This window comes from Etheostoma spectabile, chromosome 7 (assembly GCF_008692095.1).
Source record: "Etheostoma spectabile isolate EspeVRDwgs_2016 chromosome 7, UIUC_Espe_1.0, whole genome shotgun sequence".
NCBI classification, from domain to species: domain Eukaryota; kingdom Metazoa; phylum Chordata; class Actinopteri; order Perciformes; family Percidae; genus Etheostoma; species Etheostoma spectabile.
Window position 1 is genome coordinate 16,879,323 of NC_045739.1, and position 19,838 is coordinate 16,899,160.

At 41.0% G+C, this 19,838-nt stretch overlaps 1 protein-coding gene across 2 annotated transcripts in view; it reads left to right on the forward strand.

Annotated features, from left to right (window-relative positions):
• mtcl2 (microtubule crosslinking factor 2) overlaps positions 1-19,838 on the forward strand; it is a 116,639-nt gene that overhangs the window by 82,176 nt on the left and 14,625 nt on the right. The window contains exons 6-16 of one of the 2 annotated variants that reach the window (XM_032519950.1): positions 4,278-4,445; positions 5,846-5,999; positions 6,520-7,069; positions 7,470-7,770; positions 8,238-8,471; positions 10,789-10,926; positions 12,924-13,037; positions 13,313-13,543; positions 13,984-14,100; positions 14,171-14,338; positions 19,543-19,698. In XM_032519950.1, the coding sequence (XP_032375841.1) occupies positions 4,278-4,445; positions 5,846-5,999; positions 6,520-7,069; positions 7,470-7,770; positions 8,238-8,471; positions 10,789-10,926; positions 12,924-13,037; positions 13,313-13,543; positions 13,984-14,100; positions 14,171-14,338; positions 19,543-19,698 (2,331 nt within the window). The remainder of the gene's footprint in view (positions 1-4,277; positions 4,446-5,845; positions 6,000-6,519; positions 7,070-7,469; positions 7,771-8,237; positions 8,472-10,788; positions 10,927-12,923; positions 13,038-13,312; positions 13,544-13,983; positions 14,101-14,170; positions 14,339-19,542; positions 19,699-19,838) is intronic. The other variant, XM_032519951.1, reaches the window with a different exon arrangement.

The window sequence follows — 19,838 nt, forward strand, 5'->3', positions numbered from 1 at the left end:
ACACACACACACACACACACACACACACACACACATTGTGTGTCTCACTGTCTTTGTGGGGACCCGTCATTGACGCATTGAATGCATTCCCTAGCCCCTTACCCTAACCCTAACCTAATTCTAACCCTCATCCTAAAACCAAGCCTTAACCCTCAAACAGCCCTTTAATGTGTAGGGTTCAGCATTTTGGCCCCACAAAGCTGTTGGATGCTGTTATATATTCCGAGTTTTTGGACCCCACAAATGTAGTTAAACAACACACACACATACACTCCTATGTTTTCCTCTAGATGGTCCAACAAATCAATAAGACAAACTGCAGTTTCAGCAACTAAACCATTAAGACATTTAAACCTAGAGAGAGTGAGTGACATTTCTCTAACACACATGCACGCACGCACGCACACACCCACACACACAGGGAAGGTTGTAGATCCTGCTGCCTGAAGCTTGTTTGGATTTTTTTTTTAAACAGTTTTTCACAGATATAATTAAAGTTCCTCCTTGTTATCAAAGGTTATTTTGCTATTCTGCTTTATATAATCACTATTCAGTATATTCTTTATGATTACATGAAATACTTACAAAGAATAACCCCAATTGTAAAATAATTAGCAATTGAATTCTCTGTACGAACTGTACAGTTACACTACTCAATATTTCTTACAATTATAATAAAATACAAGTTTCCTTGTAATCAAATCCAGTGACGCAGATAAAATTAAAAACGTAGTTAAAATATGTCATCTAGATCATAAATATCATCATATTTCCATAGTAGCTTTTCATTGTGTCAGCAGAAATTGCATGTACTGTAGGTGAGATTGGACCACAGGAACTGAGACTGTTATTCCCACCTCCATGTTTTGACATTGAGTGGGTCAAACAGAGCAGCACTCGTTTTAAATTATAAGTAATTCAGAAACCTGCATTTATATTTATGCAACAACACTTTTATTTTCTCCATCAACATTGCCACTCATGAGGACATATACTGTAGAGTTTTGATAAAGGGAAACGTGATCACTTTGCAACAATTAATTTCATACACAGAAGAACTCCATTTAACATCCAGAAGCATTTCCTGCAGCATAATGCTTCTGGAGAGCGACACTCCAATTCAAGTTCATCAGCAGTTAATTATCACTTTTACTGTGAATCCTCTCTAAAGCAGACATTTATTCTTCTAATGTTCTGCTTCAAACATCATTTAAGTTTTAGACTAGACATGTTAAAGTTGTCTGGGGCCACCAACAGAAAAATCCACCCGCCACTGTCACTTTTTACCAGTCACTTTCTTTGCCTCACAAAGGTGAAAAACGGGCACGCTTTCCTATCCTAGCCTGAGACACACATTCAAACAGTTTGATAAAGTACTTATTGGACTTTGACTTGTCATTTCACCTCAATTTAGGTCATCTTGTACGGTTTTTCCTGTATCCACCTTGTGTGACTGTGTGTGTGTATTTGGCAGGTGGGCGGTTGTTAATTTCATGTCCTGGCTACCGACCATAACTGCCATGTTGGAAATCTATCTTGTTTGATCCTTTAAGTGTGCCTTGCCTCACAGCTCATGTGCTGTCTACGTGTCTCTGTTGTCTGTGACCTATTTCCTCTGGGTATCACACTCTATCTGTCCAAACAAGCTGTGCACAGTTTGAACAGATTAATCAGCAGTTCCTGTTCTCTCTCTATTTTCTGTCCACCATCTTGTCCTGCAGGTGTAGTTACTCTAATGTAATTCTGGCATACACAGTTTTTGCTTATTCTTGGATTACAGATCAGGCCTCGACACCGCACTTTAAATCTCTACGTCCTCTTCATTCTGCTTTTATTCACGCCTAAAAACAGAACCACATTTTCTCTAACTTCACTTTTCCAAAGTCTCCCTCCCTTTTTTATTTCCACAGCTAAATAAAGATCTGTTTCCCCCTTTGTAAAAAAAAAAAAAAAAGGTACTAATGAGTTTGCATCAGCTCAGGTTTTACATAGAGATACGTATTAAAAACCCACAGCACTTACACATCCCCACAGAAGGGGGTTGGCGCTGAAGTTAATTCTCTCACCACCATATCTCTCCCCATCTGCTAACAAGAGCCCAGGCTTCCTCTCCCAGCCACATACCATAAATGGCTGTAAATTCACCAGCTCTTGCCTCTCTCAATGTGGTTGGGAATGCTCCACCGGCCGTAACACAGAGCCACAGAGCTGCTTCTGAGGAATGAGGGGCACAAGTTCATCTCAGGTCAGCTGTAGTTACAGCTGACTTTAAGATAAAGAAGCATACATCAATCTTTATTTATACTGAGAGCGTTATACACTAAGGGGAAGAAATATACCAAGCTGACAAACACTGCCCTCCTAAAGTTGGTTGGCTAACGTAGCACAAAACAGTTGCCTATTTACACATCCAGCAGACACAGAGCCACATCAGCCTCTGGAGTTGCATTTCTGGCCATCTAATAGGTGTTTTCTATACACATATGCCATATAAGTCCAATATCTACACTCTTTTAGATCTGTTTTAGTCTTTAACAACTCTTGGATCTTTAGCTGCTAAATGCTTCACTATGCTAATCCAGCGTAGTGTAGAATGGGGTTATCAGAGCTTTTTACATAAAAACAAGTGAAGAACTTGTTTTTGAGCAGTAAGACCAAACCATTTAGTAAATGTGCCGTAAAACCCAAACAAAAAATATGTTAAAAGACACTAAAGTGCTCCAAAGAGTCACAGAGTTGGTGATAATTATATTATTTCATCACTGAGTTACCCCATTGACAGATGAGTCATTTGATATAGTATTTAAAAAGAGACAATTTTACTTTTGAAAAGATAAATAAAACATTCTTTGTTTTACCGAAGGTTTAATTCATAAGCAATAAAACGAACCCTTGCTCAATTTGATACTGTCTTTGATACTTTTTTTCTGCTACTCGGTCTGGTTGGACCTGAAGCTAATGGTTGCTAATGTTAGCAAACTTTAGATATATATTGTGCTCTGTTACCAACGTTACTGAGTCACTTCACTAACTTTATGATACTTCTCTACTTGTGCTACTGTCCTACCATAATCCCATTACTGCTAGTTGAGGCCACAGTGGCTGCTGTGCAAACTCTCATAGTCATGCTATGAATACAAATATATTTAATTTTGCACATTTAAGTTACCACAGTATCTATGATACTGCTTAATTTGTCATTTATTCAGATATTTTTAGTTTTACAGTTCTGTATTTTCTGTACAAGTTAGTTAGTAAATATTCATTTCATATGCTGTATGACGTCTGAGGCAAACCACTAATGAGTGTTTTCTAGAGTTTCTCTGTTTTCTTTGTGTGTGTTTTTGTAAAATCCTCTCAGGGAACAAACACAGCATGTCTCTGACCTCACCATTTGGTAGCTGAAAGCCGCAAGCTAGTCAAATAAAGCTTTGTCATCATTTCTAATGTTCAAGGCGATTTTAAATAGAATGAAAAACCAATTCATCCCACTTGAGTTGCAGGACTGGAATTGATTGTTGTTTGTTTTCAAATGACACTCAGCAATGATGCCCAAACCTCACTATAGTTTAAAAAATACTCAACTTTACAGATTGCCTTTTATGAATTTAAAAACAAAATTATCACATGCTTCACTGTAAAGTCCATGTCTAGTTGTGTGTCTCTTTTTTGAAATATTTTTCTACCCCTTTTATACAGAATTATGACAAATTACGCAAGTGGAAACATTTTGAATCATTCATTTTCTTTCATTTGACAATACTAAATTGCTTTAAATGATATAGAAATTACTAGTTGCCTTAGTGAGGGTTTGCACTATTCCCATCATCAGCACCATTCCTGTCTCTATTTACCTCAGGTTCCCCTCTCAATATCTTCTTTTTACTCAAACAGTTCAGGCAGCACCAAATAACGATTGTCATTATTGATAAATCTTTTGAATATTTTTCCAAAGTCTGGCCAAGATGACTCATTACACAAGTGATACAATTGGCAAAACCTAGAACCTACATATGTGTTGCTTTTTTATTTAAAGAAGTTCCTAAAAAAAAAGGATACATTTCAATCATCAGTTTAAATATTTCAATACAAATATTTCAATGGCTATCATATAATGGACTATTAATTGATAATTGAATCACTAGTTACAGGCCTAAAAGGGCAACCTTACTTTGCATGTTAACAGATGTGTGCGCATGTCAGCCTCTCTGTGATAAAGCAGTTTTTGACTCAATGTCACCTCGGTGCTCTCTTCTCTTTCCCACATGTCACCGCAGGAGGACAGCTCAGACCTGAAGTGTCAGCTCCACTTTGCTAAAGAGGAGTCAGCCTTGATGTGCAAGAAGCTGACCAAGCTGGTGAAGGACAGCGATGCCATGAAGGAGGAGCTGGCCAAGTACAGGTCGCTGTACGGAGACGTCAACATCTCCCTCACCGGGGAGGAGGTGAGGAACGAAATTTGCTTTAGAGCCATTTTATACAGGAGCAAGACATTTGTTTGATGTTTGTTATCGTCAGATACTAGAACTGACTGTGGCGTCATCATCGAGGCTAGCAGGTATTTTATTGTAAGGGCCCTGTTAAGATAATTCTTGTCACACACACACGCACACACACACACACACACACACACACACATATTTCTTAAAACAGCAAATGAGACAGCGAGCCCGGTCTAAATAGATTTTCAATCAGACTTCATAAATCACATTTTCTGTCTGAAATTCTCCACTGGGAAATTTCTGGGTGACAGTTGAATGTCAGTGATTTATGTTTTAATCCACATACTTTATTTTCCACTATATAATAGTCCAAATTCAGTATGAGATCAGTTATAAAAGCACAATGGAATCAGTACAGACTGAACCATAACCGTTGGTTTCTGCACTTCACCATCTTTCCCTTACCCTCCTTTTAAACCTTCCGTCTGCTCCTACTCTTCGTCATCTCCTTAACTGTCTCCCTGCTTTCCTCTGACTTCGCCTTGCTCACCTTAGCTCACTTTCCTTTCCTCCTCCCAATCTTCCTTTTTCTCCTTATGTCCTTGCTTTGCTTCCCCATCTGCACTTTCTCCTCCCTCTCCTTCTGGATCATTGTCATGGTCAGATAGTGATTATTGACCAAATTAGTAGTGGTTAGTAAACACGGCCATGATCACTGTATGGAGAATTAAGAACTACAGCACAATGGAGGAGGATTTTATATTTAGAGCTGTGATACAGCCCACAGAAGTGTTTTCTGATGACACCTTAATGAAAATATAAACCCTGAGTTCCATCTTTTCTTACCATTTAGCACTCTATCTCTTAATGTTTGCCTGAGAGCTGCAAAATCAAAACCCAGATCAAATCTAAATGCCAAAAACGCCTGGGAAAACTCTACAGTGGTGCATATCTATTATCATCTGTATATTGTTTTAGAAACAGCTAAAACACTCCACAAAGCTCATTAAATCCAACTGACTTTTGAACCATTTCAGTGAATGCTGAAAACAGCAAACAGATTGCAGCAAATTGTTTTTCTGACTTTATAGTCAGTTAGTTACTATATCAAATTTTCTGTGCTTTTGTGTTTTTGATGAGGATTATATAATCCAGGACTGGTAATGCAGAAAATAATTGTTATTACTATTGATAATGATATTAATATGTCCTTTCCAACCATGGTGTAAAACTTTAGATAAAAACGGTAGAATACCTATCAGCACTTGTATAATTCATGTTAACAGTCATACAGGTCAGCCGTGTATTTTTTATGTATAATGTGTGTGAATGAACAGGTGGGAGGTGAGGAAGGAAGTGGCTTTCCTCTAGTTATATCTTTTTGTTTTTTGAATCCCCCTCAGGTTGCTGACTCCCCCCACACCCGCGAGGCGGAGATCCGAGTCCACCTGAAGCTGGTGGAGGAGGAGGCCAACCTGCTGAGTCGACGCATCGTGGAGCTGGAGGTGGAGAACAGGGGGCTCCGAGCTGAGATGGAAGACATAAAGGGACCACAAGGTACTTTTTAAACTTATATCTCGGCCTGTTTTACATTTCTATAATTCATTTCTCAGAGTTGTTATGATGTTTTATTTTTCTCCATTTCTGCTATGGCTGCAATAGTTTTTATGTTGTTACAATATATTAGATTGTGCTTCTTTATTCAGGTCATTTTATTACATATTATTACTTTGTTTAAATTATATTTATAGTTATTTATGAGAAGAGAGGGCCAGGGCAAAGCACATTTTATTGCATTCTCTCTGTGCTTTGTACTTTTAAATGCACATGACAATGAACTTGAACAGAGGCATGAGCTCCTCTTATCTGGCGGTAGAAATAATCTTAAATCAACAGGCAGCAATAGCTAAGTGGAAATTCTGTGGTGTAATACACTTTTAAGATCATATGTGCTTCCTCTCTTTGCAGACATATTTTGGATAGATAGATATTTTCATGATTATTATTTCATACACTTTAATTTCTTCCTTTGTTGCCTTCTCAAGTGCTTGACCTCTCATTGTTTCTTTTGGCCTAGATGGTCCACAGGAGCTCGCTGGTGCTGGCGGTCTGGGCCTCGGAGGAGGAGCCATGGTTCTCGGGGGAGGGGCCTCGTCTGAAAACGTCATGGAGCTCCAGAGACATCTCCAGTTTGTTGAGGAGGAGGCCGACCTGCTGCGGAGGTCTCTAATCGAGATGGAGGAACAGAACAAACTCCTGATGAATGAGATAAACCGCTACAAATCTGATCTCCCGCCGCCAACGTCCACGATGTCGTCCAATTCTTTGGCGTCGCTGACAGACGGGCTGCTCAGCGACAGCCCGGTGCACTCCATACAGGAAGGGGCGGTGCTTATCAGCACAGACGCCCCGGCCCAGGAGGAGGAGATCAGACTGGCGAGGCTTCAGATTGGAGAACTGAGCGGGAAGGTGAAGAAGCTGCAGTACGAGAACCGAGTGCTTCTGTCCAACCTGCAGCGCTGTGATCTGGCCTCCTTCCATGCTCCTTCCTCCTCCTCTTCCTCATCACTACGACTGGCTTTGGAGACTGACGCAGAGGCTGGAGACTCAGCCGAGTGCCTCCCAAGGTAGTCTTAAGTCTTCATTTTCCTTACATTGTTTTCTACAAGTTCTACAGTGTGGTTCTCTAATGGAAATGCTTCAGCGATAGTATTTTTTGCAGCTCAACAACTTTCTTGGTAACTCGTTGCACTTCAATAAAGACACCATGGCAACATGATTGTCTGTACACAATTGCATGGCAACCCATCCAACATTTTAAAAGAGATTTTCTCCACACATCCATGAACTTGATGAAGAAACAAGTTGACAAAACAATCTCATAACAAGGTCTATTTTGTGTCTGTGCTGGAGCTTTTGGTAAAATCAAAATTTTTGGAGCACTTTTAGTTAAAGAATGAACTTTCAGTCCAAACCTTTAAGCCAACATGAGAAGTCCTAAACATGCGCTCTCTGTTTTTCCGTCAGCCCTCCGCACCGCAAAGAGCCACTAGGGGGGGAGACCGACACCCTGGAGATCAAGGAACGGAAAAAGAAGATCGAGGACAACGCTGGCATAACAACCTCACTCCCTGGGTACCCGGGGCAGAAGGACCATGATGCCTTGCTGGCTATGAGGGACCAGGCTCGCTTGGTTTCCACAGCGATACAGCTCCTGACCTCCCCCGAGTCTAACTGCCTATCTTCCTCCCCATCCATCTATCACAAGGTCTGCAGCAACGAGGCAGCAGAGCCGTGCGAGTCGGAAAAACCTCAGCCTCACAGTCAGGTACATGTCCTCTGGTTGGCGTTAGGGTTAGGGTTGTTCTTCCACGATACTGTCACCTTTGAGGAAAAATTCACTGTGTGGCTATTTTAAGTATTTTTTCATCTACTAGAACCCTAGGTTTCTGTATGTACTTGACATGTACATGAAATATGTGGACATGATAAGAGAAAATATATAAGTCGAATGAGAAAAAAACAAGCCCCACAGTTACATTACATGTCATTTAGCTGACACTTTTATCCAAAGCAACTTACAATTGCTGTATATGTCAGAGGTTGCACGACTCTGGAGCAGCTAGGGGTTAAGTGTCTTGTTAAGGGACACGTTGGTAGAGAAGTGGGAATCGAACCCAGGTCTCCCACACCAAAGGCACTTGACATATCCACTGCACCATCACCACCCCTTACTATTTGCAAAGCCAACAGTGAGTGACTATGTGATAAAGTCTGTTATTTTTTGCTCCCCAGATTTCAGAGCTGTCCGATCTGGCGGACCGGCCCCTGGTTGGTGCTCTGACCAGCAGGCTCCAAGCCCTACACACCCAACTACAGGCCTTTGTGGCACGGGTAGACAGCCAGAGTAAACCCCCAGCAGGTGGGAGGGACCCTCAGGTGGAAGGAGCATCTCCTCTGGCCTCACCCTGCTCCTCCCTTCCCTGCTGTGGAGACAAACAGGATGGACTGAACACTGCCGTGAAAAAGGTAAAGGACAAGGAACACACTCCAACTTCTCACTTCTTTCACTCTGTCTCTTTCATTTTTTCAGTCTATTTTTTTTTTCATAAAAGCTTTTACTTTTGTTTTTTATTTTCGCTTGTCACTGGTTAGTTTTTCTATTCTTCAGTTTTGTGTTTGGTCCAGTGCCTAACCATTAATTTGGCTGAATAACACTCCCAATCGCATCTGAACGTGCTGCTTTAGTTTCTCCTCACAGTGGAGAATGGATTTACACAAAAAGCTCAAATCTGCAACTCTGTGACTAGACGTTGATAAAGCTTCATTCAGATGTGTTTATAATTCTTTTGTCTGCCCAGTTCTTATACTCAATTAACCTGACATGCCTCCAACACTGTTGTGAATAGACAAATAGACCTTTACGCGTAACACAGATGTCAAATTGTAAAAACAAAAACTGTAGGGATGTATTAGATGAATTCAGATTTGAGCTCCCAGTGTAAACCTCTCCACACACCCGTTTCCTCTGCATGCTGGTAAATTGTTTCCTAACCTAACCTGATATTAAGATGCTGCTTTAGGCCTCAAATGGAGCCTGTTTGTATGCATTGAAATAGTAGGTAGTAGGGTTATTAAAAGCACATACAGCACCATTTATATATGCATACATACATACATACATACGTACATACATAAAACCAACTCAACATACAGTTTAGGCTACATATAGTGAAGTTGAACAATATTGCTCTTACCTGTTTTCATTTAAAGTTACATTTATATCCATAGTTTTGTCACATTTCTGGTGTAACTGAATGTGGCATCATAATCGAGGCTAGCAGGTATTGTATTGTATGGCCCCTGTTAAGATAATTGTTGTCACACACACACACACACACAAACACACATACATATTTCTTAAAACAGCCAAAGAGACAGCGAGCCCGGTCTAAATAGATTTTCAATCAGACTTCATAAATCACATTTTCTGTCTGAAATTCTCCACTGGGAAATTCTTGGGTGACAGTTGATTGTCAGTGATTTATGTTTTAATCCAAACATATACTGTATTTTCAACTATATAATAGTCCAAATTCAGTATGAGATCAGTTCTAAAAGCACAATGGAATCAGTACAGACTGAAATTCCACTCGACTGTCAGACAGCCGCTGTCACAGTTCTACCTCGCATTCAACATTTCAACTGTCAGGAAGTTGTTTGAAATTTTTTTTTACCTACTTGTTTATAAAACAAAAACAAGATTTTTGACTCAATAGTAGACTTAATTGACTTAAGATTGATAATTTTTGGGTGAAACTGCATTTACAGCAAGTAAAATTGTGTGTTTTCTATTTTAATCTAATCTAATTTAGTGTGCCTGTCTGGAGGAGGCTGTGATGAAATTTTACAAAGTTTTAAACATTTTAATGTTTAGACTCCATTAGAGGCCAATTCTGAGTCCCAACACCCCTCCGATCTGTCCTCCCTTTTCCTTCCTCCCTCTCCCCATCCCTTTGTCCCCTCCTCCCCTCTTTTTTCTCTGCACGGGCACCATAACCATCGGTTTCTGCACTTCCAATTCCCCCTTACCCTCCTTTTAAACCTTCCGTCTGCTCCTCCTCTTCGTCATGTCCTTAACTGCCTCCCTGCTTTCTTCTGACTTCTCCTTGCTCACCTCCACTCCCTTTCCTTTCATCCTTCCACTCTTCCTTTTTTTCCTTTTGTCCTTGCTTTGCTTCCCCATCTCCACTCCTCTCCTCTCCTTTCCCCTCTCTTTCTCCCTCTCCTCCTTCACCTGGTTGCATCGTCGGCCCGTCGCTCTGACTTTTCATCCTAACCGCATTACTCCTTCTCGTCTTATTTCTTCCTCTTTTCCCTCTTCCTTCCCTCCTCTATCTCCCATTGCTGTTTCTCCCCAACTCTCCCTTTCTTCCCACTCTTCTATGTCTTCCTCCGTTTCCTTTTTCTCTCAGCCGTTGATTCTGCCCTCCATCCTACTTTTCCTTTTTTTCTCCACTCTCTCATTCTCCTCTCTGGTCAAGCTCTTTTTCCTCTACATCCTTTTCTTTGTCTTGTGAGATCCACACTCAACTGTTTCTGTTTTGTTTTTCATTTTTTATTTTCCTCACTGTTGTCATATGGATGGACGCCATTTTGGTTAAATTGTTTTTTATTCTTACTCTTGTGTTTGTTTGTCTTGTTTATCTTTCATTTCTATCACTCCCCTCCTTTTTGTTTTTGTGGCACAACGTCTCCTCCTCCCCTGTCCCTACGTGTCTATGATTTTTTGTTTGTTTGTGTGTTTGTTGGTTTTATTCATTAACCTGCCCATGCATGCATGCAGCAGCCTGATTATAGGGACCAATCAGAGTCGGAGGTAAAAGGACAAACTGAGGAGAACAGCCAATCAGACAGCAATGAGACGAAAAAGCAGGAAGACAACCAGCGGGAACAGGGAGAGAACGAGGCAGATGATGTACTGGTGAGTCTCAAATCAAAACCATTCACATCATGATAGGCACAAACATACACACCTGTGCCTGAAGTTAAAGTTTTGCTGTGTGTTTCACTTTGTCTTGTACACATACAATACACAGACAGCCAAACACTAAGGCTTTTTGCCTTCAGGGCAAACCAAAAGTCTTGTCTGCTCATTGCCTGTCGGAGATTATACAGATTATAAAGTAACTAAGGAAGCTGACAGTAAATGTGACAGAAAAGGGGCAATTATCAGCCATCTCTGCAGTTCCCGTCAGCTCTACAGACTGTTTTTTAGTGTTTTTCATGGTATTGTTTTGGTTTTTCAGCCAATAACTTCACTGTTTTGGTTCTCGCTCTTGTCACTCTCACAAACTAGCTTTTTCTGTTAGTTTTGAACTGCATCTGTCAGTCTTCTTCAGCGGTTGGAGTTTTCCCAGTTGTCTTCATGTGCCTCAAGTATAGAGCTTTGGTGATGTGTTAATGGCTCGTAAATGGCTGATTGTAAATCCCATCTCCTGCCAGCAAAGATGGTCTTAATGGCAACTGACCCATTTCCATGACAATAAGGGCCTCTAATGTACACACACGTACACACATGCACGCACGCAAACACACATACACACATACACATACACACTGTAGCTTGAAGTTACTGATGTGGTACTGTGGTGGCGTGCTCATGCTAGCAACACAGTGTTGTAAACAAACATAAACAGTGACTTCACCGTCAGCTGTGGGATTGATAGGAAGAAAAGACCATTGTTTGGTTGACCTTTTGCTCGAGTGTCTCCTCGGTAACCAGGGATGTGTGTGTATGTGGATGTCTGCATCTTTATTCAAGCCTGACAGGGAGAATGAGAGAGAGAAACTAAAATAGAATGAAAGAGAAAGAAAACAAGGCATTCAGATATTATAGAGATTCAACTGTGTTTGTAGCAGTGATCAACAGAGCAGAACAGTGACACAGCAGCCCATACTGTACACCCAGTGTTAACATGCACAGCATAATTCTGCTACTCATTCTTTGCTACATTCAATGGAAAAGTTTATTCCTCTTGCCTCCAGTCCAGGGTAGGAATTTCACGGCGGCCTTATGCCCCTCAAAGAATGATACTGTGTGTCCTGTGGCCACAGTGGCCTAGATGCCCCATATGCACTGCTCCTGCTGATTTAGCCGTTTTCTCCTCGCCTCTTGTCATTACGGTAGTGTCTTTTGTTGAAAAAAGTCAGAAATATGCATACGCACTATTTTCATCTAATTACACATACACCTGGTTCTGTTTTAGAAATTTGATTTGTTGTTGAGCTGCGCACACACACACTCACATTTTATACACACACACAAGCCTCATTTCCACACCCATAAATGGATGTAGAATGCATATATTGTATTATTAATGATGTTATTAGTGTATTTGAATGCTCTCACTCTTCACACCTTGCGTTGCTACAGTTTTTAATGTTTTCATAACAGTGAGTCATATTGGAAGTCAGAGTAGTTTTTCTGGCTGACATTGGAGGCTGTGAGCGGCCTGGTGATGTCGAGGGTGATGGAGGGCAGAGGCTGAGCCCAGTGGAGGGTGAAAGAGGACATTAATGGTACAGTGGTGGGTCGATGGATTGCACTCACTCAGCAGCCAAATGAGGCATGGGAGAAAGCGTGTGTGCATGTGTGCGTGTGTGTGTACATGCGTGCGTGCGTGCATACGTGCGCTTGCTACAGTAGCGTGCTGCAGCTGAGAGCTGAGGTGTGATTTAAAGGGTGTTTTAGCACAAAACTGCCATGTTATGTGCTTCCCACACTGCTGTTTGTCCTTTTTTTTTATTTCCGTCTAACTCTCTTTTCCCTCAACGCTGCTCCTCCCATCACTGCTTCTCATTCTTTTCTTTAATCTCTGCCTGCTTCCTACCTACTGATGTTTTCCTATCCACTGCTCCTTTCCTTCTTTCTTTTTCTACCTCCTTCCTTATATTGTCCCCTAATATTTTCCCGTCCAGTCCTGTGACCTCCAGGCTCGTCTGTCCAAAGCAAAAGAGTCGGCTCTCGGAACTCAGGCGGAGCTGGAGATTGGGAGGCAGGCTCAGAGAGAAACCACTCTCAAACTCACACAGGTTAGTTTGCAGCACTGAACATAAACTAATAAACTAAACACCCTCAAACTCACACAGACACACTGAAACACCACTTTGTGTAGAATGTAAAGAATAACCCGCGTATTTTGCAGTCAAGCTAAAATTACCTGGGGATAAACAGTTTTTGATAGGGTTTTTGGAGAGTCAATGTTATTGCATGTTGTTTTCTCTTGAAATTGCTCGATTGAGTAACGAAACATCTTGATATCAAGTCCTCCCTGATTATCCCGTCTCAAACTGTCTTTCCCTCTCAGCTCCAGGAGGAGCATCAGAAGGCTCTGCTCCGTCGGGACTTCCAGCTGCAGAGTTTGGGCCTCCAGGCTCGGCTTCAGCAGAAGCTATGGAGCCAGGAGAGGACACTGTTGGTCCAGGAGTCTCAGCACCTCAAACGGGCCCTGTTACTGCTCAGCCTCAAACTACGCTGCTTCCTCAAACAATGGAGGCTGGGCTGCAGGAAGGACACAGAGTGGAAAGACATCTTGGAGGTACGAGGGGCAGAAAGGAAAATGCTGAGTCAATAGTTGACTGTCAACACTGTTCACATGTGTCCTTAGCTATTTATTTATTGATTTACTCATTTTGCAGCTAGGCTGTGTATCTTAAATCAGTACTAAATTGTTGTCAAAGCCTCAAAAGTTATCTCCCATTTGTCCTCAAAAATGTTGGAATGATATCTCAGGTTTTTAACCAGCGCAAGCATTAAGAAAAAATCTTTGGAGGTTGAATCTGCTGCTATGTGGAAATCCAATAACTTGGGCAGAAGTAAAACTGACTAAATATTTTGTATTGCACTGAATTTTGAATATTGTAGCTGGATGGAAACTCAAATGTGTCTTAGGAAATTGCAGCTGAGTATAAGAGGCTGAAATAATTGATTGACAGATGATCTAGCTCTGTGATTTTTTTTTGTTGTTGATTTTTTTAGATGAACAGCTTGAAGGACCTCTACCTGCTGTTGGAGGATGAAAATCTGACAAGCCCCACTCTCCAGGCTGACAACAGGGCTGCTGCACAAGAACAACCACTCAGCCCAACTATCAAGGTAGGTAGAGAAACACACACACACACACACAGACACACACACACACCCTTACATGTGTCTTTCTCTGTAGTCTAGTGCCGTGAGCAGCACCTTGGCAGACTTGAAGGTGGCGCTGCAGGATCTGAGTGGAGAGTTGCGACAGGAGAGACAAGGCTCCCAAGAACTCACCCAGCAGTTCGCAAAGGCCAAAGCATCATGGGAGGTTGAGAGGACTGAACTAAAGAGCCTCATTGTACAGGTGAGAAGTATTTCTGTAAATTGTGACAGGAAAAAGTTGTTTTAAGTATGAGTAACGGGCTCTTACGTGAACACAAATATTTCAGCCAAGTTGGAAATCTTTTGATTATTTCACATGAAGGGTTCTGTTTGTGGAGTTGTTGCTCCTCTCGTTGGTTTGAAGTGGATATGACTCTGGAATAAAGGGGATCTCACATATTCCTGTGCACCAGTCAGGTTTTAGGATCCATGTTGCCAAGCCGCTGTCAATCAACTCTGATCAAACTACAGCCACACTGTCACGATGAAGCAGCTTAGTTGAGCTGATGAGTTTTAAACTTTTAATGAATAAGAACTTTTTTTTTATTCCAGGCTTTGATTTGAAGGTAGTAGTGGTACTTTATACATTACTTGAAACAATCAACATGAGTTTTACGTTACTCAAAAAACTAAACTTTGCCCAAATCCTTTGCTCCATTCAATGTGAGCTGTAGTGCAGTCTATTCGGAGACACACACTTTAATGGGTATAATAAGATGCAGACTGATGCAACATAGTACAAATGCATCAGTCTCTTTTGATTTTATATTCTACAACCATTAAGGCAATAAGATGAACTAGTTTCCTTTGGTTGATCTGCAGTTTTGAATGTAAGACTCAGAAACTCAAAAGGCTGGGAAAGTTGAGCAGAGCTAAACGAGGACGGGAAGTAAAATCAGGGCAGTGGGAAGATTAGGTAAAATGGCCTGAATCTATAAATCAGTGCAGGAGCACAATGTCCACTGCAGAAAAGTCGATTGACGAAAAGCTTCCACCAAGCCTGACAAAATAAACAAGTTTCATCTGAATCCAGGTGACTATTGCTTGCAAGCCTGTGCCCCTCGCTTGCATGTCACTGAAAAGCTATAGTAGACCGGGTGGGCAACAGTCAGATAAAACGAGAATAATGTGTGGGGTTTGTCATTTTTCTACTTCTCGAACTGTCCTCCTCTCTGGAGCTTTGTTTCCATCCACACGTTTTCATCTGAATTAAGTGATATTGAATGAAAAATGCCTTATGGAAACAGTAAAATTCAATTTAATTTCGTGAATATCAACTCAAAGACACACAGAGACACTCGGACACTGACGGAGTCATTAATCATCGTCATGATCAGAGGGATTCTGCCCTTGCTGTGATGCAAGATCAGTTGTCTTCCGATTGGTTTGGCAGCTCTTGTTAGCAGCCAATAGGAGACGCGAGTGGCGTTTTCAAAGAGATGAGACACTCTATTTTTCTTAAATTTACGGAAAAACTTGTGTGGCCTAATCAAAGAATTCAATCATTTGGCAATGATTCATTTAGCGTGAAACCAGTTTGTCACGTTGAGCTGTGCAACAATGCTGGCTGTCCCCAAACATGATAATATATCTGATTAAGTTTGACTGGGTTGAACTTTAATACAACTTTTGTTAAATTGAAACAGAAACACACACTGTGCAGCACTTTACTGCCTTTGTTGTCTTTTCTGCCCCATTTAACGTGTGGCGTGTGTGTATTGTATTGTGTGTGTGTGTTTGTGTGTGTTCTGTTGTTGTTGTTCTTTTTGGGGAGGGGTGTTTATGGGTTTACTACTCAGTACTCAGGCTCGATGCCACAGCTGGAACCAATCTCTTCTCTACCAAAAGTGCACCCTGTAAAGTATGCCATCAATTTGCCCGTGTGGTGTGTGTGTGTGTGTGTGTGTGTGTGTGTGTGTGTGTGGTGTTTGTGTGTGTGTGTGTGTGTGTGTGTGTGTGTGTGTGTGTGTGTGTGTGTGGGTGTGTGTGTGTGTGTGTGTGTGTGTGTGTGTGTGTGTGTGTTGTGTGTGTGTGTGTGTGTGTTTGTGTGTGGTGTTGTTTGTGTGTGTGTTGTGTACATTCACCAGCCGAACCACATCAGTGCCAAGGCGTCCTGGCAGCGTGCAGCGCATCCTCCAGCTGTTGCTTTGTTGAGCAAGTCACCTCAATTTCAAACACTGTCGTACCTGTCAAACGTCTTGACAGAAAATTATCTTCGCCGTTCAGCCTGATAAACGAACACTGTCAGTGAAGTAGAAACGATATCCAATGCCCTGAAAGCGTGTAGTACAACACGGCCTCCTTTTTTCCCCTTAATCAGTCCTCCATCCTGACTGTAGGATGTTAGGATGTTACAAACACCTGTCGTTGACAGCTGGAAGCTCTGATTGCTCACTTATCACATGTTGAATCCACTCTACTGATGAAGATAAAGGGGCGAGCAGAGAGAAAAAATTTTTTCGGACAATATAAATGTCATCGTGCAACTCAATGTGAAACTCAATGTGCAACAAGTACTCATGCGTTAAAAAAAAAACAGGTTACTTTCCAAACATAGTTTGAAGTCATAAGCACACAAATAGATGTTCTCTGATTTCACACCTCTGCATTCAAGGTCTTGTTAAAGTTAGGCTTAAACCGCTTGGTTTAAGAAAAATATGTATTTACTTTATTTCCAGGGGTAGGATGAAAAGATGAATACCTCTTCCACAACTGTATGCTAAATGCAGGGGGAAACAGGAGAAACAGCTAGCCTGGCTGTGTCCAAAATTTACCTACCTGCATGTTGTAGTTTATCTCATGCTTCCAGTCTTTATGCTAAGCTAAGCTATCGGTTTCCAGGCTTCTTCTTATCTAACAAGCAAGAAAGCAACTAAGCATGTTTCTGTTCCTTAAGGTAAGAGAAAAAATCTAATCATAGTTTTAGCTACAACAAACCAAAGTTTCATCCTTAGGTAGAAAACTGTAAGCCATGACACAGTAACACTTTATTAGGAGTAACTTTTTAATTGGAGTTTAAAACTTCATTTTAACCAACAGACTTTTTTTCCACCTTAAACTCTAAACCTTGAACTGTAAATCTGGTTCATCATTTCCCTTTTTCACATGCAGCTCTGTTTCTGATTGGTGTTCCAATAATTGTAATGACTAATTAGAGATTAAATCCTAGTATTATACTGTATCTCAGACCTCTGGAATGTACTTGTAGTAAACACACAGTATATAAAAAAGATCCATCAACCCTGTGTGAAATCCCTGTGTGAAAAGAATATAAATCTCTGGTTAGCAAAATAATGAAACCCTCTGTGGGCTAAACGCTGTTCTGAATAGTTTAATGTTTGTTTACACATATTAGAAAATATTTATTAACAGGCATTTCCAGAAAAAAGGTGAAATTGAGTTTGGATTTCAGAGCTTCAGTTTTAAATACACAGCATGCCACGCAGTCAGCTTTGCTATATTTAACATCTTTATGCATTATATAATATCTAGGCAGCGTTTTTATTTATAAACCTGGCACACATTTTGTCTCTCAGGAGTGTTGTGGTTTCTGCTTGCACTAAAATTAACAGCTGATTGCCGGTATTACGTACTAAAAACATTAACTTATAACGTCAACTTTGTTGTAGTAAACATATGCTGCAGGCAAATGATATGCTGCTCAAAATAGCTCATAATACCCTGTGGGTCGCTGTTACACTAACCAGTCTTATTGTTATACACAATTACTTTTTGTTACAGATCATGTGCAACAACAGCATACTACAGTACAGTCCCTGTGTCTACTATCTACTGTAAAATATTCACTCTCATAGTTTGTTTTTTAAATAACTGATTCACAGTGATTTTAGTTGTGTATAGGTCAGCACTATTTAAGCACATACACAGCTAATCACATTTCAGGCAGTATTCGTAATTTAGTATTAAATACAAAATGTACTACAGGAAGATGACAGTAGCTGAAACACGTAGCTGGAGTAGTAATTTCCATACACTCTCTAATTGGTACTATAACAACAATAACACCAATAGATCTAATGATGAGTAAAATGAACTCATTCACATTTTACCTCCCTCTCATCACTTAAAGCCCCCTGTGGGTTTAATGTGTGGTTGTTGCCACAACATTGCTAGTAGCTCTTGGCTCTGTGTTTTTACCAATACATTCTGTCTCTTTCTATGTCTAGGAAAATGGCTTCTGTATAGATACTTGAGGATGAATCAATGCCTGATTGTTGTTGTTTTTTATATGCCAAAACAATTTTTTCTTGTAAACTAATCAGGCCCTGAATTCTGCTCTTGAGATTATTCTGTTAAAACCTAGTTAATACATCTATGTTTCTATATTCATGGTTTTAGTTGAATAAATTGAAGTAATTGAACTTGCTAAATGGTGAGTAGTAAGTCACCAATAAATGCCAGTCATCCAGTAAAATCGCCTACCTCTAAACGCCTCGGCAGTAAACCTCGTTAAGACGTGGCGCTAGTTAGGCTGCGCTCATCACTAATGTGCAATGCTCTGTTGCCATAGGAGACGGAGCTGGGATAAGTGTGTGTGAGTTACGTTGTGATTGGTTGCCAGACAGTCCCATTAGCACTATATATGGACGCCAGTGCCAAAGAGCCAGACTGAGAGAGAATTGATGGGTGTGTGTGTGGGGTGTGTGTTGTGTGTGTGTGTTTTGTGTGTGTGTGTGTGGTGTGTGTGTGTGTGGTGTGTGTGTTTGTGTGTGTGTGTGTGTGTTGTGTGTGTGTGTGGTGTGTGGGTGTGTGTGTGTCAGATTGATGGGGCTGGTAGTGTTGGCTGTGTGAACTATGAGGCTCAGAAAGAGGAAAGGGGAAAGCAGAGCTCATAAAAAATCAAACAATCCCACCTACGGCTCTGTGACAGCAGGCCAATTTATGGAGAGCGGTGAAAAAGGGGTGAGAGAGCTTAAAATAGAGATGAAAAGCAGTAGAGAGAGATGTGAAAGGGTGAGAAGGATGGAGAGAGATCTTCAAAGTGGAAAGACGGGAGCAGAGCATTTCTTTCCACACTATGTTCATACCATACCATACCCTTTCAGCAACATGAACATCATGCTCATTGATGCAGGAGTAGAAATTGCCAAGTATTTGAGGGGATACTCAGAATTTCCTCAGGTGTCTGAGGTAAAACAAACTTTGTCATGCCTTTCTCACAACCGAGTCAGTATGAAGCACCCAGGTCAGATCTTCTGTGATGTGGACACCAAGGTACCTAAAGCTGTCCACCGTCTTTACTAAGGAGGACCCAATGATATTGCAGAAAGTATACAGTATGCCCAAAAAAGGATCTCCACATAAAGACCACCCATACTTAGGATGTTAGGAAACGTGGGTGTCATTTTGATAATAACCATGATCTCTATGCCTTTCTTCTTTCAGTTTGAGACCAAAGCAGGCAAAGCAGCAGCAGCAGCTCTGTCTGCCACTGATGCACTGGATCCTCCAGACCTGAAAGTGGCGCTGAAGAGGGAGCGGGAAGAACACCAGCATCTCCTGGCCGACTCCTACGCAGCTGTGATGGACCTTACTAAACAGGTAAAGGTGTCTGTGAATGGAAAAAGTTGGCTTGAAAGGCAATTATTTGCATGGTGTAAAAGCACAAGATTTCCAATTAAAAAAACTTAGACAAAAGCATGTAATTCAATTTGTGTGCTTGTTCAAGACTTGTGTTTTAC